This window comes from Trichosurus vulpecula, chromosome 9 (genome assembly GCF_011100635.1).
Source record: "Trichosurus vulpecula isolate mTriVul1 chromosome 9, mTriVul1.pri, whole genome shotgun sequence".
Lineage (NCBI taxonomy): Eukaryota > Metazoa > Chordata > Mammalia > Diprotodontia > Phalangeridae > Trichosurus > Trichosurus vulpecula.
The window spans coordinates 76,760,958-76,785,674 of NC_050581.1; the positions used below are offsets into that span (position 1 = coordinate 76,760,958).

General features: G+C 44.6%; 1 protein-coding gene across 14 annotated transcripts in view; it reads left to right on the forward strand.

Annotated features, from left to right (window-relative positions):
• The window catches only part of TSC2 (TSC complex subunit 2), a 55,831-nt gene that overhangs the window by 21,589 nt on the left and 9,525 nt on the right, over window positions 1–24,717 (forward strand). The window contains exons 15-32 of one of the 14 annotated variants that reach the window (XM_036737890.1): window positions 385–540; window positions 1,050–1,166; window positions 6,826–6,948; window positions 7,887–7,993; window positions 8,430–8,583; window positions 9,881–10,003; window positions 11,175–11,309; window positions 11,819–12,008; window positions 12,688–12,781; window positions 13,068–13,170; window positions 13,644–13,738; window positions 15,326–15,457; window positions 17,546–17,710; window positions 18,256–18,405; window positions 20,418–20,530; window positions 21,289–21,504; window positions 22,978–23,193; window positions 24,539–24,631. In XM_036737890.1, the coding sequence (XP_036593785.1) occupies window positions 385–540; window positions 1,050–1,166; window positions 6,826–6,948; window positions 7,887–7,993; window positions 8,430–8,583; window positions 9,881–10,003; window positions 11,175–11,309; window positions 11,819–12,008; window positions 12,688–12,781; window positions 13,068–13,170; window positions 13,644–13,738; window positions 15,326–15,457; window positions 17,546–17,710; window positions 18,256–18,405; window positions 20,418–20,530; window positions 21,289–21,504; window positions 22,978–23,193; window positions 24,539–24,631 (2,482 nt within the window). The remainder of the gene's footprint in view (window positions 1–384; window positions 541–1,049; window positions 1,167–6,825; window positions 6,949–7,886; window positions 7,994–8,429; window positions 8,584–9,880; window positions 10,004–11,174; window positions 11,310–11,818; window positions 12,009–12,687; window positions 12,782–13,067; window positions 13,171–13,643; window positions 13,739–15,325; window positions 15,458–17,545; window positions 17,711–18,255; window positions 18,406–20,417; window positions 20,531–21,288; window positions 21,505–22,977; window positions 23,194–24,538; window positions 24,632–24,717) is intronic. The other 13 variants (XM_036737893.1, XM_036737891.1, XM_036737895.1 and 10 more) reach the window with 13 other exon arrangements.

Genomic DNA, 24,717 nt, shown 5'->3' on the forward strand with positions numbered 1-24,717 from the left:
AAGAGGTTGTTCTCTATCCCCTCTGCTGAATGTCCAGTAGGTGTAGCAGGGCACTTGTAAAGAGTGACTTGGGAGGTAGCAGTGACACCTGTGGCTTTGCAAGTTGTGCCCTCCATAGGTCTTTATGTTACAAACCCTTCCTATGAGTGCCATTCTTTTTTGTCTATCTTTTGGGATCATACTCCTGATTTTTTTTTTTTGCAAAGAAAAGGCTTTGGGAATGTTTGTCTGAATCCATAAGGTACCTAGAAGACCAAATACTATTCTGTGATGATTATTGCTTTCTAAAGTCTTGAATAAATGCTGTTTATGAATGAGATCTGATAAGCTAATGTCATGCACAGTCATAGACTTTGCTTATAACTGTATTCTGTCTTGTCATAGGAAGAGCTGATTAACATGGTAGTCATCTCACAACTAGCCCACATTCCTGAGGACAAAGACCACCGAGTCCGAAAACTAGCTACTCAGCTGCTGGTGGACCTAGCAGAATGCTGTCACACTCATCACTTTAACAGCTTGTTGGATATCATTGAAAAGGTAGGACCTCAGAATTAGGGATGTTACTTCTGTCAACAAAATGTGCCTGAGGCAAACCAAGCTCACCTGACACAGACATTCCTTCAAGCCCAGGCAGTGAATGTGTGTATGCCTGTGCAGTCTCTGAAGACCCTATCTTAATTGGCACTCTTGCAGAGGCAAGTGGTTCGCCAAGCGTTCACAGAAAAAGGGGTCCAGTTCCAGTGAACGTACTTCCTTGATCCTCCATCCTAACCTGAAGGTCTCTAGGGGTGGTTGATGTTACTGATGCTGATGCAAGAGCCCTGGAGAGCGTTCTCATCCCATCCAGCTCTTTTTCTCCCATACGTTTTTGAATTGCATGGAAATCTTGAACATATTTATTGAAGTGAGGGAGAGAAACCTTTTTTTTTTCTTAAACAAAGGAACACTGACTTGGTCTGCCTGGTAACTAGGAGCACAGATTTAATAGCTGCTGAAGTAATGAGTTGTGAGCTTCAATATTAAAAATAGTTTTTTTTTCCTCTTAGATAATTGCACGTTCACTTTCTCCTCCTCCTGAATTGGAAGACCGAGACTTAGCTTCATATTCAGCTTCCTTAGAAGATGTGAAGACTGCTGTACTTGGTCTTCTGGTTATTCTTCAAGTAGGTTCTCTAGAAGGGAGCTTTAGAAATTTTATCCATTCTTTTCTGGAAAAAGTTTTCTGGTTGTATATGATCATCTGACTGCTTTCTCAGTATTTAGTTTGGTTGGAATTTCAGTCTCTGGGATTACCTTCCCTTGGAAGCTGTTTGTGAAGGTGATTGACTCTCAAGGATGATAGACCTACACCTGTTAGAATTCCCTGCTGCTATATCTTCCTAAGTCAGTGCCCCAAAGCATCCTGTTACTTGACAAATGGTGTGTATAACCATTATGGTTAAATCATTTCAGTTTAGGACAGAAAGATCCGAGCTTACCTTGTGTCACCCATTGATAGCACGAGGGCCTGCCAGATGCATGGCATGCATGTCTCTTCCGATTCCCTTCCAGTCAGCTTTATAAATGTAAGAAAGTTTTGTGGGTCCATTTCTTGAGCAGATTTCTGGATGAGGTACTAACTCTGCAACAGTCATTCTTTAACTCTGTTCCAGTTTTAGGTGCTAATTCCACAGTAGTGATTCTCTATATGTATTGTAGTGACTGTTTAGGTTCTTCTCTAGGTGGCCCATGGCCTAGCCCAGGGGTGGGGAACTTGCGGCCTCGAAGCCACATGTGGCCGTCTAGGTCCTCAAGTGCAGCCCTTTGACTGAATCCAAACTTGACAGAACAAATCCCCTTAATAAAAGGATTTGTTCTGAAAAACTTGGACCCAGTCAAAAGACTGCACCCAAAGACCTAGAAGGCCACAGGTGGCCTTGAGGCCACAGGTTCCTCACCTCTGCCCTAGCCTCTTAATGAATACCAAACAATTGTTACCCAGCACAGCTATTAATCAAGTATTCCACTTAATATTATGTTACTGTTCACAGATTACCAATTTTCTAAGAATTAGAAAAGACCAGTATTTACTTCTTAAATATGATGTCTTTCCTTGATTCAGAAAGGACTTCAGGAAGTGTTCTGAATTTTAGTTTTCATTACATATGACAACATTAAATTAATAATAACATGTAGAAAGCTGTAAGATTTACAAAAACACTGTATATGTATCTCATTTGATTGAGCCTTATTGCAACGTTTACAAGGTAAGTGCCTCATTCAGCCCATGAGGATAGACAGAGTTTAAATCATATGCCTCTGATCACAGAGCCGTGTAAATTAGGATGCAGGATTTGTGTTCAGATCATAAGAGTCCGAGGTGTCTGCGATGCCAGACAGTCTGTAAACATAGATATAAGAGGAGGATACTATGCTGAATCTTCCTAGATATGCTGCTAAATGCTGCTTTGGGAAATAAATCAAAGCTCTTCCACCCTTCTGTCTTAGCTGCTTCGCTAGCTATTACTTTCCCAGGGACTGGGTCTTATATCTCTGTAATTGTTTACTCCTACCTTCAAGAAAGCAAACATTCCTATTCTGCCTCGGGAAATGCTGGATAACAATGAAGCTCCTCCAGTGACATTTATACCATGAATACTCAGCATGTCCAAAATTGAGCTTCTTTGTCCTAAAACCTCCTGCTTCTGACCTCATAATTTCTAAACGCTGCTATTCACCCATGCTTCCGTATTTGAAACCTTGGTGTTATTTTTGAACCTTATTTCTCTTTCTTCTCAAATCCACTTAATCAATTACTCTTGATTCTGCCACTACATTATCTGTCGCCTACATCTTTATTCTTACTCTCACATGTCCTCATCACTGCCCATGGGACCTGTCGCCACAGCCATGTCGTCTGTCTTCCCACTTGCACTTTTTATCTCCTCCAGTTTCTTCTTCTCACCATTGAATGATTCAGCTTCCATAAACATAGATCTGGTCATTTCACTCATCTCTTCAGTACCTTTAAATGGTTCCCTAACTTCTGTGTAGTAAAAGTTTGAATATCTTAGCTTGGGATTCAAGGCTTTGAGCGAGTTGGTGCTACCCACTTCAGGGGTGAGGCCACATGTGGCCTTCTAGGTGCTTGGGTGTAGCCTTTTGACTGAGTCCAAGTTTTATAGAACAAATCCTTTTATTAAGGGGATTTGTTTGTGAAGTTCGGATTCAGTCATAGGGCCGCACTTGAGGACCTGGAGGGGCACATGTGGCCTTGAGACCACAGATTCCCCATCCCTGCAGTAGCTATATATTTTTTTTCTTTAAAAGAAAATTTTGAACTTAACAAACACTAAGTAAAGAGAGCATTTCCATATATGTTGTGTAAGAAAAGGAGGGAATCATACATGAAACTGCAAATCTCTATGGAGGACTTGCTTTTCTTTTCAGTATATGATAACTTTACTATGTAACTTTCAAAGATCTTCTTGTAGCTTTGGGATTCCTTATGGCCTTTCTTCTTTATTTATTTTGTTTGGGATCCCGATCCCTACCTTCTCTTCTTCCCACTTCTCCTCAACTTGGGAAAAAGAAAAGAAAAAAATTCTAGTAACAAACATGTGCAGTCAAGCAAAACATTAGTTATATCCAAAAATGAGTGTCTCCTGCATGTTGAGGCTATCACCTGTCTGTCAGGAGGTAGGTAAGCATGCTTCATCACCAGCACCCTGGAACCATGGCTGGTCATCACATGATCAGAATTTATAAGTCTCTCCAGGTTGTTTTTCGTGACAGTACCTACCTATCTCCTAGGTCATTGTGAGAAAAGGGCTATGTAAATCTTTTTTTGTTGTTGTTGTTTTTGGCAGGGCAATTGAGGTTAAGTGACTTGCCCAAAGTCACATAGCTAGTACGTGTGTCAAGTGTCTGAGGCTGGATTTGAACTCAGGGCCTCCTGACTCCAGGACTGGTGTTCTACTGACTGCGCCACATAGCTGCCCCTGTAAATCTTAAACTATTATGTACATATAATTTATTTATTATTCTTTTTCTATCTTTATTTCATACTACTCCCCTCTACATACTTTATTCTGGCCAAATAAAGTTTCTTAGCATGCCTTTGTTTATGCTGTTTCCTAAGTTTGGAATTCCCTTCCCATCACCATCCCTGCATTCAGGGAGTGTCACATCTGTTACTTGGGGAACTTGTTCAGTTCCTACCTATCCTTTAACATTCAACTCAGCTTTAACTTGCCTCCTCTAGGAAGCTTTTTCTGGTTCCTACCCAAGATGAGAATGATTTTTTCTTTCTTAGACCTTTATTCAGTTTCAGATTGCTCAGAAAACTTGTATTAAGCTCCCACTGTGTTTAGGTAAAAGTACTATGCTGGGGATACAAATGCAGAAATGCATGTTTTTGCTTTCAAGAAGCTAACATTGTACTGAAGAATGGCTGTACCATGGAAATGGGTGTAGTACAAGGAAAGGAGTGCTAAGAGCCAAAGAGTGAAAAGGCAGAATGCTCTAAGAAAATTGGACGGGGGAAGAGAGCACGCTTTCAGCTTCAGGGGATCAGTGAAGGCATCACAAAGGAAATGGCGCCCAAGCTGAGCTTTGAAGGAAATAAAAGTTTCTCAAGGGCAGAGGTGAAGAGGAAATGCTTTCTAGATATTGTAGACTCAGTACTGCATTGAAGGAGGTGATGAAATGCTAACATTTCATCACCTAGATTATATTGTATTTAAAGGGAAGGAATGTAAAATAAGGCTGAAAAAGATAGGTTGGAGCCAAATTTTGAAGGACTTTTAAATGCTAGGTCAAAGAATTTGTATTTTATCTTAGAGATAATGGGGAACCACTGAAGGTTTTTTTTTTTAGCAGGACAGTGACATGGTCAAATCCATGCCTTAGGAAGTTAATTTTGGCACTAGTAGGAAGGACGGGTTAGGATAATGGGGACTGGGGTGAGACTCAAGGCAGGGAGACTGGTTGGGAGGTTATTATACTAGTCTAGATGAGAGGTGATAAGGGCCTTAAAATAGTAGTACAGTGGATATGAGAGAAGCAGATGGATGTGAAAGATTTGTGGAAATAGAAGGCAAAGTTGGCAGTGGCTCGGATGTCAGATGGGGTTAGTGAAGGAAGAATGCAGGATAACTTGAGAAGTTTCAAGTCTGTATGACTAGGAGAATGGTAGTGTCATCAACAGAAATGGCAGTTGGGAGAAGGGCAGGTTTTCTCAGGAGCTGTGTTTTGGATGTAGTCAAATTTAAGGCTTTGGCAGGATATTCAAGTGAAGATTTCTGGTAGGCAGCTGGAGACAGGTTGTGAGACAGAAGCTCAGGAAAGAGACAAGAGCTGGATCTATAGATTTGGAAGCCATCTGTAGAAAGAGGATAATTGAGTCCATGGGAGCAGATGAAAAAAAAGAATGCAGAGAGATGGAGAAGAGTTCTGAAGACAAGGCCTTGGGGATGTTTAGGGGACAGGAGATGGAAAATGAGCAGTCACACAGGAGGAAAACTTCAAGAAATTGGTGCCACAGAAGCCAGGAGAGAAAACGGTGCTCAGGAGTGGTGGTGAATGTACCCAAAAGGTCACAGAAGCCAAGTTCTGAGAAAAGGTGAAGTCTTTCCTAGTGATTAGCACAGTGCTCTACGTATAGCAGGTACTTAATAACATGTTTGTGGAAATGAGTATCTGTGTTCTTTTTGGTATGAATTAATAATTCATGAAATTTAATTAGAAGATAGTACTTTATGAGAACATCAAAGCCAGACTCATCTCTCAGATTCTAGTGCAGAGATTCTGACACTTTTTTGGTTTGGGGTGCCTTGGTGTCCCAGTAATTTTTTTTTGTAGTGCCCTTAGGCCAAAAGAAATTGCCTAACAATTCTATTTATCAAGTAGTTAGGTTCAAACAATAAATACTCACGTCTTAACAACTTAGTAGCCATTTTAAAAATGATACATATAAATCGAAAGGAAAAATAGTTGTTTTATTTCATTCTCAAATCACCACAACTACTTACTAATGGGACAGGTATGCCTGTTGGGCACTGCACAGCTTCTCAAACCTGGGAATCAGATTGGACACTGCCACCTTCATTTCTTGTTCCACATAGTTTTGTGTGTGTCGTACTTGCTTTTTTTTTTTTTTTACCACAGTAACAAACAAAAAGAAAACCCAGCTATACAAAGATTTGTCACAAACAAGAAAATTTGAGAAATTACTGGCATAGCTGAAAATACAAGTAAACGAAATTGTGTCTCAGACATTTGAGAACATCACCTAAAAAATATAGCATGATCTGTACGCTACCTCAAGCCTGGGCATCCTACAGAAACAAATGTTGATCTGTTGTATTTCTCTTGAAAATTTAAAATATCCCATGGTGCCCTGAGGGTCTAGTGAATGAATTTCTGGGGACAGGATGACTAGGGCCAGGGAGGTGGTTCAAGAATCCTTGGTCCCTGGGGCAGCTAGGTGGTGCAATAATAGATCACTGGCCCTGGCTTCAGGAGGACTTGAGTTCAAATCCATCTCAGACACTTGACACTTACTAGTTGTATGACCTTGGGCAAGTCATTTAACCCCAACTGCCTTGCCTTCCCCCCTCCGCCCCCCCCTCCAAGAAGAATCCTTGGTCCTACCAGCATAGTCAGTAAACAAAAAAAATTCAGAATTTCACTACTTTAAAGGGAAAATACTTTTCTGTCCCTGCTCCCACAAAACAGTATGCCAAATGAGTATTTTGGGGCTCCATTATGGTTCCTTCTTGATGAAAACAGATGAACATTCTCACTGTTCTGCTAACTAACTGTTATGTTATTCTTCCACAGACCAAGCTGTATACCTTGCCAGCCAGCCATGCCTCCAGAGTGTATGAGATGCTGGTCAGTCATATTCAACTGCATTATAAGTACATGTACAGGCTTCCAATTGCCAGCAGCATCAGGCTTAAGGTATGAACTGGCCTCTCAGAGTTAGTGGTGGAGCCCAAATGGGTAACTGAAGGTCTTAGATGAATTAGAGAATGTCTCATGTCCAATTTGTGCCACAGAAATCATTGAATGTTCAAAGATAGAAGTCCTGCTTAGCCTACAGGGACTGTACAGTGATGTAGAGTGGGAGAAAATGTTCCAAGTGGTTTTTTCTTCTCCACGTCCCTTTCCTGCTAATTGCTGTTCACTACCAACCTCAAAACTAGAACTAAGTGTAGATGGTTAGAGCATGCATGCCTTTTGTCAGCTTGATACTCCCTTTCACGTGGTGTGTCTATTGCACCTGGCAGCTAACTCTCGTTGTGGCAGAGTTAGGCCTGGAGGAGAGGAGGAGATCTTGAAGGTGCGCAGGCCTTGGTCACAAATACCTCTGCCCTTGTAATGGCTGGGCTTTTGTTTTTTTTCAGTAGGTTATTGCAGAGGCTTTGTCAGTAGAGGGAGGGTAGGAAAGGAAACTGTGATCAAAGGCTTCCCAGGCAACTCTGGTCACGAAGCATCCCTCCCTGCGTTGGGAGCCGGTATGTCTAGGAGTACTGGTTGGCAAGACAAGCTGTGATCCGCTTTAAGGAAGGACTTTGGCCTTCCCCTTGAATCCTCTGTTGCTGAGAGATGGGGGGGTCTGCTGACTTAGGGTTAAGGAACAATATGGTGACTTGTCCGTAGGCAAATGCATTAGCAGAGCTAGTGATAGAACATGGCAGCTCTCCTTTCTGGCTGAAGTTGCCTTCTGTACCCTGGAGCTGAAGTTCCTTCATTGCTTGAGCCAAGAACTTGTACGCCTGCCATGTGTGGTTTGGTGCTGTGTCCACTGAACTTGGAAGTAGGTGGAATGTGACCCCTTTTGTTCCTTTGTCTTTGAATATTAGTCTTATCTGAGTTGTCAATTTATTCTCTTCTAGGCCTTTGACTTCTTGCTGCTGCTACGAGCTGATTCGCTCCATCGTCTTGGCCTTCCCAATAAAGATGGTGTTGTGAGATTTAGCTCCTATTGCCTCTGTGACAACATGTATGTTTCTCATCTTGTTGCCTTTCCCCTCAAATGCCACAATTATCTGCCTTCCCAAATTGGTGACTAGTTGGACTTACCATCTTCATTAATTCTGTGCTCTATAAAGGGCATATGGGTAGAGGAGATGGCCTCTATTGAGTAATTGAATTCTTGAAATGATGTCCCCAGAGGTTTTTACAGTAGTAGCTATGAGGTTCAGGCTCTGAAGCTTCCGATCTTTCTCTTCTCTTGTTAAATCGATGGCTAGCACTGGTGTTAGTTATGCAAATCTTACAGTAGCAGCAGCCACCTGAGGGAGTTGAGTTTCTTCCTGCGAGATCATTGACGGGAGTCCCCCAGGGTGGCTGACCAAGAAGGGGGCCACAGGATCTTTGTTAATGAGTAAGCACCTGTGTTTCTGTTCTCCTCACTCTTCACTCTGGCTCCCCCTTAGAGAACCTGAGAGAGGCTCTGAGAAGAAGGCCAGTGGTGGTACCCTCTCTCCACCCACGGGGCCTCCCAGCATTGTTGCGCAGGGTGCATCTGTCCGCTTGGGCTATTTGCCCTATTCCCGGTTCTTTGGGGTGCTCCTCCAATGTTTGAAGCAGGTAAGCAGCCGTTCCTTTTACCTTTAAACCCAGCTTTTCTTAGTTAAGGAAGCAGTTGAGAGTATGTGTGGTCTATAATTTGGACTTTTGCTTCAGAATAAAAATAAGACTAGTACCCCTAAAATAGCACCCTTGTGGTTGAAAGTGTTCTGGATGTGTTGTCTTCAAAGTTCTTTCTTGTCTATTAACTAACTGTACAGAACTGACTGACTCGACATACTCAAGAGCATTCCAAAGACTTCTGTGATATTCTGAGGCCCAAGCATTGCGATTGGAATCTGTGATTCCTTGTGACAGATTTGCTGCTGCATTCACATGCTTGGGAATGTACATTTTTAGAAAGAGTTATTTGGAAATGGTGATGGAGTAGGGGGAGTAGCATAATAAAATTTTACCAGGTACTAGTTTCTAGTTACTTTGTTGTTTCTGATGGATGTAAAGTGGCTAAATGTGGTGTTGGTCCTACAAAGTGTGTAGTAGGTGGCAGCTAGGTGGTGCAGTGGATAGATCGCTGGGCCTGGAGTTAGGAAGACTTGAGTTCAAATCCAGCGTCAGACACTTACTGGTTCTGTGACCTTGGGCAAGTCACTTTACCTCTGCCTTCCTCAGTTTCTTTAGCTGTAAAATGAGGATAATAGTAGCACCTACCTTTCAGGGTTGTTGTGAGGAGCAGATGAGGTAATAACTGTGAAGTGCTTAGCACTCCTGGCACATAGTAGAGACCATAAATGCTGTCTGTTTATGATGATTATTGTTGTCGTCGTGAGCTTGTCTGCTGCTGAAGAACTGCTTGTTGCTTTTTCTTGATTGACAGTGCTGCCAAGGCAGTACCTGGAGAAGATCAGGTCTGGTGTCCTGGTAGGGGGTCAGGGGAGCAGGTGGTATGTGTGTGTCAGGAGCAGAGGTCTTAAGGGCCTGGGGCAGGGGTCTCACTTGGTGTCGCACCCATGCGGGTGGGCAGAGCCAGGAACACTAGTCCAGTCAGAGTGGGGGAAAATCAGAAAAGACTTTTTACTCTTCCACCTGGTCCTGTTATTTGTTCTGAGGCCTGCTTTTGACTTGGGGGCACTTTTGAGGAAGTCTTTTCTTTCTTTCAGTAGTATAGCATCGCATAGGATCATGGGGGCTGAGAACAGAAGTCATGATTTCAGCAATTCTGCCTCACAGTGAGACCAAGAAAGAGCAATGCCGGTGGTTTTTCAGTTAAGGGCTTTAAACAAAGCCTGAAATGATGTTCCATCTTTCCAGAAATTTCTTAAATTCCTTGTTAACTGTTTCTTTCCTCTCTCTTCCCCAGGAGACTGACTGGAAAGTATTGAAACTGGTTCTCAGTAAGCTGCCAGAGTCCCTCCGTTACAAAGTTCTCATTTTCACTTCTTCTTGCAATGTGGACCAGCTCTCCTCTGCTCTCTGCTCAATGGTAATGTTGACCATTTCAGATATCTGTAAAACTTTTTTAGTGTCCCTTGATGGGAAGGTCTGTGTTGGAGTGGGCCAGGTTGAGCCAGTAGATGCTTTCCCTCTTCAGCAGGGAGAATCTGAGCTCTAGAAGGCAGGCTGCTTGGCAGGGGGCACCAGACAGTGGTTCAGAGGATCAGAACCCAAGTGCTTTCATTTACAGGCTCCTATTGGCTTTGAACCTTGTTTGTCCAGTACCTTCACCAGCAGTCAGAATAGGCCTGGGTGCTCTGATCATACTGAAGATTCTCCGGGTGTAGGCCATGCTTTTCAGAGGGTGAGGTGAGCATGTTTATGCCACGCTGCTGTAAGGCAGATCAATTGGACTTGAATGTGTATTGGATGAGGACTGATACAAAGAATAGGCATATTTAGCCTGGAGATATTTATAGCAGTTGTTGAGGAAAAAGTAGAAACATGGATGCTGTCTCCAAGTATTTGAAGGGTTGTCATGTGAAAGAGGGATTAGGTTTGTTCTGCTTGGCCCCAGAGGACTAAACAAGAACTGCCAAGTAGATGCTATAGAGAGAGAGATTTAGACTTGATGTAGGGGAAAAACTTACTAACAGTTATTGCTGTTCAAAAATAGAACAGGTTGTCTTTGGAGTTAGTGCCCTGTTCCTAGAAATCTTTAAGGAGATGACACTTTCCAAGTTATGTCATAGAGGAAATTCAGGCTTCAGATAAGCATTGAATTAGATGACCTTAGATGTCCTTTTCAGTTCTAGGACTATGAGTCAGAAGCCTAAACCTGGCTTGACTTCAAATTGACCTGCCTTACAGAGTGACCAAAGGAATTGTTTGAAAGCAAATTAGCAAGTTTCCTTTTCAAGCCCTCTGTTCTTTCTAGTGCTCCTTGCTTCTGGACTGATTTTGGGAGCCCCTTTCTAGGTAGAGCACATGCTGTACCTGACACCTTCTCTCACCCCTCGAAGGGAATTTATGCCCTGCTGGAGCCCGGTAGTACTGGGATCCTTGCAACCCTTGGCAAGAAAATACTTTATCCTAGGGCCTTGATTTCTTCTCATGCCTTAAAATCCAGCTGCTCTCCCCTCTCCAGCTTGTCCACCCCTGAAATGTGTGCCATCGGCCTTTTGGGGCATGTGCACTAATGAGAACATGTCCTCTGTTAGCTTTCAGATAAAAAGACTCCCGAGCGACTCTACGGCACACCTGATGGCTTCTCTCGGACAGACTTACACTTGGCAGTGGTTCCAGTACTGACAGCATTGATCTCTTACCATAACTATCTGGATAAAACTAAACAGGTACAAAATGGGAGGGAGTTTGTAGGAGAGAAATAGTTTAACATCAAGGTAACTTGAATGCCAGCTTAGATTAAATGAACCCGAACATTCTCTCCTCTGCCACCCCACCCTCCTCTTGTTCCCATGGCTGCTCTGTTGTTTAGGTGCTAGAAAGTGCAGCTAGAAAGAAGCCTTTGCTTCTACAGATGGACCTGACCTTCCTTCTTCCCATCCTCTTGTGTGACAGGCTGACCTTTACCTAATAAAAAAGTTCTTTCTGGTGGATGGGGTACCATTTGATCCTTTCTGATAAAACCCATCTTTGGCAAGAGAAGGACTGTAATCTCCCAGCCTTAAAGATGTTGCCTTTACCAGTGTTTGTCCTTACAAAACCATCTGATTTTAGAAAATGTTCGCCTTTAGCTATGAGAGAGCCTGAAGCTGTTAAAATCAACAACTTTTAGAAAAGTGAAGTGGTTGTATCTTCCCTTATTGTGTTTTGAGTCAATAACCCTTGTATCTCCTTCCAGCGGGAGATGGTATATTGCCTGGAGCATGGCCTCATTTACCGGTGTGCTAACCAGTGTGTCGTGGCACTGTCAGTGTGCAGTGTAGAAATGCCAGATGTCATCATCAAAGCGTTGCCAGTCCTGATTGTGAAGCTCACCCACATTTCTGCAACAGCCAACATGGCTATCCCTCTCCTGGAATTCCTTTCAAGTAAGTGGTCCGAGTAACACGATAGAATGAATGTGTCCCTGATGCTATCTTTAGTCTTGCATTCATCAGGATCATGATCCAAAACAGCTTTTTTTGGTGTGCTGAGGACTGAGCATCAGATGGCATAGTTGACCTTAGAGCTTTTGAGACTGTCTGCTGAATGTGTTGTGTGCCTCCCATTCCTGCCTGTGCTCCCTTGGTCTAGAACAGCCTTCTACGCTTGGACTTCATGGAGTACTTCATACCTTTTTGACGTATTGCTTATGGAGTATTGTACATTGTAATTATCTTTGTTTGTGCATTGTGTCCCTGCCAGACTGTAAGCCTTATGAGGGCAGGGAAAATTTCTCTAACTTGAGATCTTTTCTAGCACTGTGCTCTCTGTACTCTATTTAATGCTTTTAAAATGTTTTTTTGAATGGCTTTGGAGCACTTTGAACCTCCTTGGCCAGGAATACTTTTGTTGGTTTTTGAAGACTAGCCCGAGACAGCGCAAGTGTGCAGATGTGTGCACACAGCTGTGTATGTTTATGTGTGTGTCAGTACATGCTATTCATATGTACACACCACACATCCTCTCGTTACCAGCAGCTTCAGGCCAGCCAGGGCTTTGTGGTTCCCATTTGATAAGTCAAGGCCCAGATTTCCTGACCCCCTTTTTTCCCCTATCATGTTTCAGCTTTAGCCAGATTGCCTCACCTCTACAGGAACTTTGCTGCCGAGCAGTATGCAAGTGTGTTTGCCATCTCCCTGCCATACACAAACCCTTCCAAGTAAGTTCCTTGCTGTGCTTGCTACAGCCTGTGAGGTGCATCCATTATAAATTCAGCAGCCGAGCTTGTTCTCTGGAAATAGCATATCTGAGTTATCTACAGATGGAAGACCCACCTTATTGTTAGAATAAATGATTTGCCAAAATTTACTCACTTACTGCTTAGCCTTTTAGAGACTGGTTATAACTTTTGCATCTCTAGTTTGCTCTTGGAAATTTTAAATGCTTTTTATTCTTGGTTGCTAAGACTAACTTCCAGTTTTTTCCTTCCTTTCCTCCTTTCTTAGATTCAATCAATATATTGTATGCCTGGCTCATCATGTTATAGCCATGTGGTTCATCAGATGTCGATTACCCTTCCGAAAAGACTTTGTACCCTTCATCACCAAGGTATAACTATTTCCTAGTCCCCAAGTATGCATAGTGCCCTATCCACACCAGAACAGCCCATACCACTGAGTACAGCTAAGGGATTGCTAGAGAGAGGTAGTAGATGGGAGAGTAGTATTTGAGGAGAGTGGGTGTTCTTGGGCCCCTGGGTATGTATCATGCCATAGTTCTGCTGAACCAGATTGAGGTATTTTGATGGTTCTCTCTAGTGCTCAGCCTCCTGGGGCCCACATTCCTCTTCTCTGAACTGAATGGTTGGAGTGCTAATGAATGTATTAAATTAACACGGTCTGATCAGGCTGAGCTGCCTTAATTTTAGAGTACATGGCCTACAAGTGTTCTCAAAAAATTCAGTTAATGGCTGAAAGTAGAGATTTAGATCAAGCCACATAACCTGAGAGGAGCAGTCCTTATTAATAAACAGTCCTCAGGTGTTTCCATGTCAGTGTTAAAGTCATGCTCTCATTTGATAGGGCTTACGCTCCAATGTTCTCATGTCTTTTGATGACACCCCTGAAAAGGACAGCTTCAGAGCTCGGAGCACGAGCCTTAACGAGAGGCCCAAAAGGTAAAAGCATCTCCCTCAGGGGAACATCCAAGGTTAGGAGGAGGAGGGGAGGCTGTTGTGTGACCTGATCTTATCCTCTGTATAGGTTTAGAGGACCAGAAGGGTCACTTTGCGTCTCGTTGTGTGTTTAGTAGCCTGAAAATAGAATCATAATCTAGGTTGCCTGCATTGTATACAGAGATGCAGAAAGTGTTTGACTGAAAGCAATCCCTTGTGCATGAGACACTGAGGCTTCTGAGAAGATGACCAGTGCAGGACTCAGGGAATCGTGCCATGATGGGATGCCTCATATTTTATAGTGTCCTCTCAGGGCTTACAGAGCTACAAAGCTAAAAGACCCCCAATTTGAGCTAACGTACCACTTCTGCTTTTCTAAAGCTTTGATGATGTTGTCTAAAGCACCTCATAAAGGGGCCCCAGAAGGGGAGCTCTCCTGACTTCTCATCTAAGACTTGGGAGGTGCTCCCACAGGATTCCCTTCCTGAGCCTGGGGGTAGCGGAGACCATTTGACTCAAGACTGGGTTAGTGTAAGCAGAATGCTGCCTTGCCCTTCTTCAGTAATACAGAAAAACCACAGCCAGCCCAGAGCAAGGAAGAAGTATGGGGCTGTGAACTGCCTTCCCTTTCCCAAGTCATAAAAGTTCCCAGATGGGGCCCTTTGATTTCTGTGGAGCTGTGTCCTGCCTTGGAATGTGTCTGGAAAGGGGCCAGCTGGCCAGTGCCCCTGGAGCTGTGTGACCTGGCTGCCCATTCTCCTCTTAACTAGGGAAGATGCTCTCCTTTGTCATCAAAGCTCTTCTCCCCTCCTTCCAGATTGGCAATGAGGCTTCGGCCGGTCCTTTTAGTTCTCCTTTGCATTTCATTTGACATTCCCCTCCTACTCCCCTCTGCCTCCCCTTTCTGCCCCAAGCTTTTTTTGCCCTTCTTAGGTTGGAATACTGCATTTTGAAGTATGACCAGGTTACTTTGGGATAAGCTTGGGAAGATTCTCCAAAAGCCATGAAGCTTGGAGAGGGGAGTGGGCCTCAGTGTGGCCTGATGGGCAGCCAAGGCAGGAAGCTCATTTCCAGTCATCTTGTGTCCCTGCCTCAGAACCGGCCTTTTTATTCCTATGAGTTCCAGCTGGGCCTAATGAGCCTTCTACTCCAGTATGTCCCTCCATTAGGCGGTTAGCATTTCTCCTGTTCATGGTAAGGAGCCTGGGCCTTCAAAGCCTGTCTGACTCCAAGGTTCAGTCCTAAGGCTTCAAACATTCCCCTGGTCAGTGCAGTGTCGTATTCCATCGCTCATTCTGACCCATGCCTGTTTAATTTGTACTAACGTCATTTGTTTTTATGCCATGTGTTCAATCTTTTGTGTTTTCTTGGTCATGTTACAAAATGTATTTTATGCCTTTGTATTTTTCCCTTTTTTTGCAATAACTTTCCTTTTGGCACGTTTCTTTGTTTTGTTGGCCTCACCCTCGGGGATATCCCCATCTTGACCCTGTGAACTGTGACCTTTCAACTTCATTCCTCCAATGGTTCCTTCCCTTCCTGTGAGCTGTGCAATCATCATTCTTTGGGGCTTGGTGCTTCCTCACCTAGTAGTTTAAGGATAGCCAAACCCCCCAAGCAAGGCTTGAATAACTCTCCTCCCGTGAAGGAATTCAAAGAGAGCTCTGCAGTTGATGCCTTCCGGTCCCGCAGCATCAGTGTGTCTGAACATGTGGTTCGCAGGTAGTGGTGCTTTCATAGGGAGGGGGGGCGCACACCCTGGAGCTTGGCCCTTGCAAAGTGTTGCGGCTGGGGTGGGGGCAATGGTGCATGGGGGCTTCTTGCATGTCTTCATAGAAGGTAGAGACTTGAGGTCTCCTGGGTACTAGTTCTGGAGGGTCCAGAAGGGTTGCTCACAGAGTATGTGGTTGGGCATGGTCCAGGCTGTAGTCCATTGGGGCTTTACCAGCAAGAATGCACCCCCCTCTTGCAGAGGAGAGCCTGACAGTGAAGGATAAAAAGGTTGCATTCTGTTCCAAACACTTATGAAAGAAGCTGGGCATAGGGGCACGTTGATGAATCACTGCGTTGGGGAGGGCCCTGGGGAAGCGGAAGCTGAGGAACTTTCTCTCTGACAGTGCCAGGGTCCTGGGCAGAAGCTTCTCCAAGGTCTGTTTCCATGGAGGGAGAGTTAGCATTTAATATTTTCAACTAACTGAGAGCTTGTCCAGTGGGAGAGGGGGAGTCTCTGGATCCTTTGCTCTTTGACCTTTTCTCTCAACGTCAGGTCCTCTGAGTCTTGTTCAGATAAGGTCTACGTTGTAGATAGCCTAGCAGGAAACATCAGTGGTGTTGTCTGGCTGTGCATGTGTGTGCATGTGTGTGTGTGTGCGCGCGCGCGCGGCGCGCATGTGCATGTGTATATGTATATGTGTGTACACACATCCTTGGGAGAAGTCTAAACATTCTCTGTACTTGGGCTTTATCCAGGCTTGTTCTTTCCCTGCCATTGTCTTTCTGTGTCAGAGACATGGCTAAAAGCATTCACTCAGCAGGAGATTAGCAAGAAGGGTGTGTCTGGAAGGTTTTCCTAAAGTATTTGTGTAATAGTAGAAAGTGCCCCGATTTGTACAGTAAAATCAGAGCTGCCCCCTCGGTCTCCTCTGGAAAATACCCCCTCAGAGCTGCAGGGATTCCTACGACCTTGACCTGAGATTTGAACCTGTATTACAAATGGTTAGGACTCACATCTTGTTGCCTTGTGCCACTGCTGCCCCACCCCCACTCCCGTCCATTCCATCTGAATGAGACCTCGATGTGGCTCTTTTATTAAGCGTGACTTCTCTCTTCCTACCTCCCTATAGGTAAAAGGATTATTAACTCACATTTCTGTAGCATGTTAAGATTTCCCTCCCAAAACCTCTGTGAGGTAGGCGGTACCAGTATTATTAGCCTCAGTTTACAGAGAATTTAATGGAGGCTAAGAGAGTTGAAAGGACCTGTCCAGAAGCCCAGAGCTAATCAGTGTTGTAGCTGGGACCCAGACCCACTTCTTCTGATGCCCGAGGACCAATATTCTTTTCACTGTTCCACAAAAGAGCATGAAGTAGTTGAGATGAAACATTTCCAGTGATCTAGCATACATTTTTAATTTCTCTTCTAGGAAATTCTTTATCTAAATGCAAAGTATGTTTTAAGGACCTTTGGATTTTTCTTTCTAGTAGTTAAGGCAGCAAAAGCTGTTTTTTGGATCATAGATATTTGAGTCAAACAAGCCACTGTTTCACTTCTGAGGGAATAGGCTCCTGTGTAGGAACTAAGTCTGAACGTGGATGGGCACTGCCTGTGACCTGACCTGTGTCAGTGTCTTCAGCACTGACATGGTGAAGGCAGGATTGCTTATGTCAATCAAACACTGGTTTTGTGTGCAGAATGCAATCTTTTGTTAATGAATGTACTCCAGAGTTCTGATTCTTGTGCATGACTAAACCTCTTTCTGCAATTAAAATGTTCATTGAACTTTAACAATGTGCTTCACTGAGATTTGACACCCTGCCTCACATCTCTCCTAAAGTCTGTCATCCAGCTTGGGTCCCTGGACCTTTCAAGATCAGCCTTTTCCTTTACTCTCTGGGATAATGCAGTTGGTGCTAACTTGCAAAGATGGGGTCAATCAGAGAATGGGCCCTGTGGTTTGTCTCTTTATGGGCATGGCCAGAGGGCCCTCCCCCCAAGCCCATGCATGCATTACAGCTTTAAGCCAGGTGGCAGGCAGTGTGTCATGGTGTGTCCTTGCCCTCCTGATTTAGCTTCTGTGGTTCTTCTTTTCAGCAGGATACAGACATCCATCACTAGCTCTAGTTTGGGCTCTGCAGATGAGAATTCAATGGCTCAGGCTGATGATAACCTAAAAAACCTTCACCTGGAACTCACAGAAACTTGCTTGGATATGATGGCCAGATATGTCTTTTCCAACTTTACAGCTGTACCAAAGAGGTAGGAGCCAACAAATGGTCTTTGGCAAAAGTCAGGATTTAAATTAATGTATCTTCAAAGTGAAAACTAAATCTAGCCATACCACCCCAGCCACCCTTGCCCCCTACTTCCCTTATTAGAAATCAGAGACAGCTATACGTATGATGCCATTGTTTTTACTTAATTGGTGGTAGGGACTTTTACCTCAATCCATTTTTCAATAAATGTTTTTGTGAGCAGAGTGGTAACAAGCTTGTCCCTGTGGCATTATCTAGATGACTTTGCCCTGGTATCACAGAGAATTACAGTAGTTGTAGGCCCACCCCTGGTTGAAGCATGTGCTTTTGAATCTCAGAATTGGGAGGGATTTCAGGGCCCACCCGTACCTGAACAATAATCCCTTGATCTTATTTATGATATAACCAACAAGTGGTCATCCAGCCTTATATTTGCAGAATGGACTGTTCTCTATTAGTCCCAAAACATCAGCTCTCTAGAAACTGAGTTTCTCTCTCAAAGGTTTTAGGAGATATTCTTCCATACCCTCTGGGTTTTTGTCTTTACAGGTCTCCTGTGGGAGAATTTCTGCTTGCTGGAGGGAGAACCAAAACCTGGCTGGTTGGGAACAAGCTAATAACTGTAACGACAAGTGTTGGTACTGGGACCAGGTCCCTGCTGGGTCTGGACTCTGGAGAGCTGCAGAATACTGAATCAAGGTAACTGGAGAAATACCATTTTTCCTTTTGGTGTGTTTTTATTCAATCATTTGAACAAAAGGCATTTACTAAGTGCCTGCTATGTGCTGCCAGGTACCATTTGAGGCACTGGGGATAAACATATCAACAAATGAAACAAAACCTACCCTCAACGAGCTTACGTTCTAACAAAAGTGTCCAATTTAGCACCTAACACTTCATATTACTCCAGTGCCTCCCACTATGTTCTCCTCTGGTGCTATCTTACAGGGAAAGGTGGCCCTTCTCATTGTCAAGGCAAATCCCTCTGTATGTATGAGTGATCCCGTTCCCTTCTTCCTTCTCCAGAAGATTATCCCTTCTGTTATCCTCACTCTTAACCAGATTTCAGTCTCTCCCCATCTACTCACTGCTTCCTTACAGCCTACAAAGGTGCCCATCACTCCCCTATCCTCCACAAACCCTCATATGATTCATCCCTTCCTGCTAGCTGTCAGCCTGTGTCAGGTCCTCAAGGAGCTGTCTGCCTCATTGCCTCCTCTGCCTATCCTTCCGTTCTCTTCTTCACTCTCTGCAGTCTGGTTTCTGACCTCATTATTCAACCAAAACTGCTTTCGCCAAAGTTACCAATGATTTCTTAAGTCATCAAATCGAATTAATGGCCTTGTCTCAGTTCTTCTCCTTCTTGACCTCTTGGTAGTCTTTGGATGTTGTCGATCATCCTCTTCTCGCTGATTGCTCTCTTCTCCCTAGGTTTTTATGACGCTGCTTGCTCATTGTTCTCTTACCTGTCTTACTGCTCTTTCTCAGCCTCCTTTGCTGGATCTTCACCTAGGTCATGTATGCTAACTTTGGGTGACTCCCAGGCTCTGTCTTGGGACTTCTTTTTTTCTCTGAACTATTTTGCCTGATAATCTCATCAACTCTCATGGGTAAAACTGTCATCTCTATGAAGGTGATTCTCAGATCTTTTTTGTTCAATCCTAATCTCTGCTGACCTCCAGTTGAGCATCTCCAGCTGCGTCTTGGACATCTTGAATTAAGTGTCCTGTAGACATCCCAAACTCAATTTGTCCTCTTCCCAAATGCTTCCCTTTTGCTAACTTCCCTATTCCTGTGGAGGGTACCACCATTTTCTCAGTCACCCAGGCTTGCAACCTAGGTGACATCCTCAACTCCTCACTCTTTGTTGCCCCCCCTCCCCCGCCAATTTCCAGTCTGTTGCCAGGACCTCTTGATTTCATCTTCGCAACATTTCTTGAATATACCCCCTTCTTTCCTCTGACACTGCCATCACTCTAGTGCAGACCCTCAGTACCTTATGCCTGGACCATTACCCTAGCCTGCTGGTGGGTCTGCCTGCTTCCAGTCTTTCCTCACTCCAGTCCATCTTCCATTCAGCTACTAAAGGGATTATTCTCCCCTCGCCCCCCGCCTTTGTTCGGTCAACTCCAATGACTTCTTATTACCTCTAGGATTAAATATAAAATCCTCTTTTTCACTTTTAAGGCTCCCCTAACCTAGTCCCTTCCTACCTTTCCAGTCTTCTTACACATTCCACAGATTCTGATGTTCAGTGGCACTGGCCTCCTGGCTGTTTGAGGCACATGATTTTCCATCTCCTGACTCAAGGTGTTTTCACTGGCCATGTCCCATACCTAGAACTCATTCCTTCCTCATTTCAGCCTCTGAACTTTTCTGATTTTCTTGAAGTCTCACCTTTTACAAGAAGCCTTTCCTAGTCCTCCTTAGTCTTAGTTTCCTCCCTTCAAGATTCTTTCCAGTTTACCCTGTACATAGCTTTTTTGTACATAACTGTTTGCGTGTTTCTTCCCCCTTACGCTGTGAGCTTCTTAAGAGCAGCAACTATTTTTTGCCATTCTTTGTTATCCCCAGTGCTTGGCATAATGCTTGGCACGTAGTAGGTCCTTAATAAATGTTTGTTGACTGACTGACCCAACTGCTGTCAAGCTAGTTTACATACTGTTTTATCCTTGATGCCTGATGTACATATGTGTTTGTGTGTTTCTTAGCACAGATCCCAGTTTGCAAGTGAGACAGACAAAGGAAGCACCAGCCAAGTTAGAATCCCAGGCTGGCCAGCAAGTTTGCCGGGGATCCCGAGACCGTGTTCGGTCTATGTCAGGTAGGCTAACTATTTTCTTCTTCCTTTCTTTCCTGGCTCAGGTGGTTGCAGACACCCTTCTATAAAGGGGTACTCCTGCAGCGCCAGCTGCAATGAAGAGCAGTAGAGAAGTGTGGGATAGATATAAGGACTGTCTGAGACCTGACTGTGCTCCCTGCCTGACATTCTCACTGTCTCTGAAATGAAGATAGGCCCCTTCTACCTTGTGTTTCATGCTTCTTAAAGACATTGTCAATGTATGTGGCAGCCTGTGTACCCTGTCTTCCAGCTCTAAAAGTCTTCGGTTCATTTTTTTATTGTGATGTTTCCCTAGAAATTCTCTGGCAGAAAGAAACTCAGATATACTTATAATCTTGTCCATAAAGCATCTCTCTTTTTCTCTCTCTGGTAATTTGAAAAGTGAATCTTTGGATAGGGCCTGTAGCTGTAAGTGTTCCTTTTTCCTGGAAGCAGTACATTCCCTTCATTCTTTAGCCTCAAGTTTCCTGAGCCTATCCTCGGGGATGTTAGCCAGTAGAACAATAGGCCATCATGGAGAGAGAGGGGCCCTTTTTCTTTTCTCTCCTTTATAATTTGATGTCCCTTGTGTGGCAAAAGCACTAGGGGTATGGGATCCTAGTGCTTATCTGCATAGTTCTGGCTAATAGATTTAAAGGTATGTATTTCCTGATGCTTCTTGGCAAATTGGTACTATTCATTGCTTGGCTGTGTTCGTCTCTTGACACACAACACAGTTTTTCTTTTCTACCTATTACCAGGGGGACACGCTCTCCGGGTCAATGCCTTGGATACTCCAACCTCCCACTTCCCAAGCAGCCCTGCTTCTCCAGGGTTACAGAGTGCACCCACTGCTCGGACAGAGAAGGCTTCAGCCAGTGCCCAGACCCCTTTACAGAAAGGAAAGACCAACCTGGCTGCCTACGTGCCCCTCCTCACCCAGGGCTGGGCTGAGATCCTGGTCCGGAGGCCCACAGGTATTCACTTGTCCTTGCCAAAGTATAGCTTCCTGGCTTATCCCCACATTTGCAGGTGCTTCCCTCCTGGTTTGCTTAATACTTATCAGCCCAGTCACTGACAGAGCTTGGCCACACCTTATCCTGCCAGGACCCTAACTGTTTGCTTCCTCCTGGGAAGTTAGGAGAATAATCTTCCAAAAGTGCATTGATACTGGAATGCCAGGTGTTGGTTTGTTATGGAGCGGTGCACATATTCAGTGGGATACTCAAAGCTGCAAGGCAGTGAGCGAGGAGATCCCAAGAAACCCTGGTCAGGTAGGAGGTTTGGGTGGCTGGTTTAGCAGCTTCCAGGCAGCAGCCTTGGGGCTTAGCTTTTTCAGTGCCCTAAATAGGTCTAGCAGTTGACTAACTGAAAAGATACTTATCACAAGGCTAACTGCTTGGTGGTCTTGTCATGTTTAGGGTACCAGCAGCGAGGGGCCCTAATCCCCTAGGAGGAGTAGAGTCTGCAAAGAGCCTTCCTTAGAAGCAGAAGGCAGCTTACGCAGTAAGAGGCAAGAATCAGAATGGAGTTGTAAGTGTTGTGTCCTTAGGGAGACCACATCAGGAAAGCCTTCCCTACCAGCTGGCCTCCACAAGCCAAACTGAATGTGAAAATCCTCACTGTGCCAGTTGGCACACTTACTCTGTGCCAGATTTAGTTTCTAAGCACTCAGTACAGGTGAAAAAGCAGTTGCTTTGCTGCAATCAAGGTAGGCTGAGAGGATTGAGACCTTTTACTTTGGGGCCATCTACTTTACCCACCTTGTAGGCTACTGCCTACAAGGCGCTTGTTTTCTTTTCCTGAAGAGGGAGCAGAAGGTCTGTACCCTGGCCAGTGATGGCTTAGTTTCGACAGTAGCCAAATCATTTTCTTTTGTCATTGAGCTAGAAGAGATAGAGGAAACTGTGAATTGATTTTTGAGTTTGGTATATAAAGAGTGCTTAAGATGAAAAATGCCTAAATTAGCTGAAGATGGTTCAGATGGCTTAGCTTAGTAATGGTTGGGGGGAGGAGTGGATTTGGGAGGAAGAGCCCTGGAGTGAGAGGTGTAGGACCTGGGTTCGAGTTTTGGCTTTGCCACTAAGTTGCTTTGTGACCTTGGGCAAATCGCTTCAGTTTGCTGAACCATGGTTTCCCCATCTCTAAACCGATTGGTTTTTTTTGGAGGGGGGAAGGCAGGGCAATTGGGGTTAAGTGACTTGTCCAAGGTCACACAGGTAGTGTGTCAAGTGTCTGGATTTGAACTCAGGTCCTCCTGACTCCAGGGCCGGTGCTCTGCTCACTCTACTCTAGCTGCCCCTGGTTGGGTTTTTAATCAAATTACCCTTTTAACTCTGAGTCTGTGATTCTTTGAGAGATACCCTCTGACCAAACTCAGACTGCTGGTTTGTCTGGGTATGGGGACATGATGACCCTTTTCCTTTTTAAAAGACACTCCTTCTTCCTAGGGAATACCAGCTGGCTGATGAGCTTAGAAAACCCTCTAAGTCCATTCTCTTCAGATATCAACAACATGCCGCTTCAGGAACTATCTAATGCATTAATGGCAGCTGAACGTTTCAAGGAGCACCGGGAGACGGCCCTGTATAAGTCCTTGTCGGTGCCGTCCTCTAGCCTTACCACGGGGACAGACAAGCCTTCCCTCCTACAGCGGTCCAATACAGGTGAGAAAGGACCTTGACTAGGCCCTGGGGGCAGAGTCAGAGGGGGATGTAGCATGGGAATGCCTGTTGGGACTATAACAAGGCAGTCTCTCTCATGGGCCTGGTATCTCTCCTTGAGATCACATGGTCCATTCATTGAATATCTTGCCTTAGTGCTTCATAGAAAACATCACCTACTTGAACCAAGTCCCAAGGGAGAGACTAGGCGGGTGGAGATTATTCCAAGGGTGCTTGCGTCTGGGTATAGTGTTTGCCTCCTTTTATTTTTAGTCTTTGGGGGAATAAAGCATTTGGATGACTCTTGGTCCCCCTGGTCCTCAGGTTTTGTTTGGAAAGTTTTGTCAGAACCTGCTGTGGCAGATTACTGCGTGGGGGTAACCCCCTGAGGTTTGCTTTAGTTCTGTGATCTTCATGAGGCTAGTGCTTACCTCTAACCACAATTCAGGCTGTCAGGAATGTTCTCATTTCCAGTCTCCATTCTTCATTTTCCTCCCTGGGAGCAGAGCCTGGTATGAAAGGCCTTGACTTCCCAAGAAGCTACACCTGCCAAGACAGTGTCACATGTATGGTCTTTAGACTGCCCCTGATCAGAATTTCCATGTTGTGCTGAAGGCTCTGGGCTTGCAAGAAGGAAGAGTAGTAGTTAGGAGGTAGTCTAAGCCCCAAAATGCTCCCCTTTGAGTTCATTACCTGGGAAATGGGCATTGGCCACGTTGACCCCAGGCACGCGGTGGGAGGTGGAGGAGAGGGCACCGTGGACAGGTTTGCTGTCTGCTTTGGAAGTGTGAGCTCTCTGTCAAGGTGAACCTTTGCCTTCTGTTCTATAGCCTTTTCTAGCAAGGCCCTCCTGAATTTGTCTTTGAAAATAGACATACTGAGGGGTTTGTACTCTTGGTTATTTAGGGGAACAAAGAAGGGGTGGTCAGGGACACAAATGCCTGGCTTAACTCTAACCAAACTGTAGAAAGCTCCTTCAGTGAGCCCACACAAGGCCCTTCTTTCCCAGTAAAGGTGTTGGGGTGGCTGAGGGTCCCTGCAGTGGCTTGCCCTAGCTTACTGTAGCTGACTCTGGTTCGGACTTAAGGGCTCTTGGTCATTGTAATTTCTCTGCTGTGTGGGGTGTGTGTGTGTGTGTGTGTGTGTGTGTGTTTGTGTGTGTCTGTGTGTGTGTGTGTGTTTGTGTGTGTGTGTGTGTATGTATTTGTGTGTGTGTGAGAGAGAGAGAGAGAGAGAGAGAGAGAGAGAGAGAGAGAGTGTGTGTGTGTGTGTGTGTCTGTGTGTCTGTGTGTGTGTGTGTGTGTGTCTGGGGGGTGCATGTGTAGTCTCTCCTTCCTCTTTTATGTAGCTGCTCACGTGGTTCCCTTTGCAGTGGCCTCTTTCTCTTCCATGTACCAGTCCAGTTGTCAAGGAAAGTTGCATAGGAGCGTTTCCTGGGCAGGTATATTTCTATCTCTTTAAGGAAACAAGTATTTGCCATAGAAGAACACCTGATTCATTAGACACTATTTCCCTCATATTGTCACC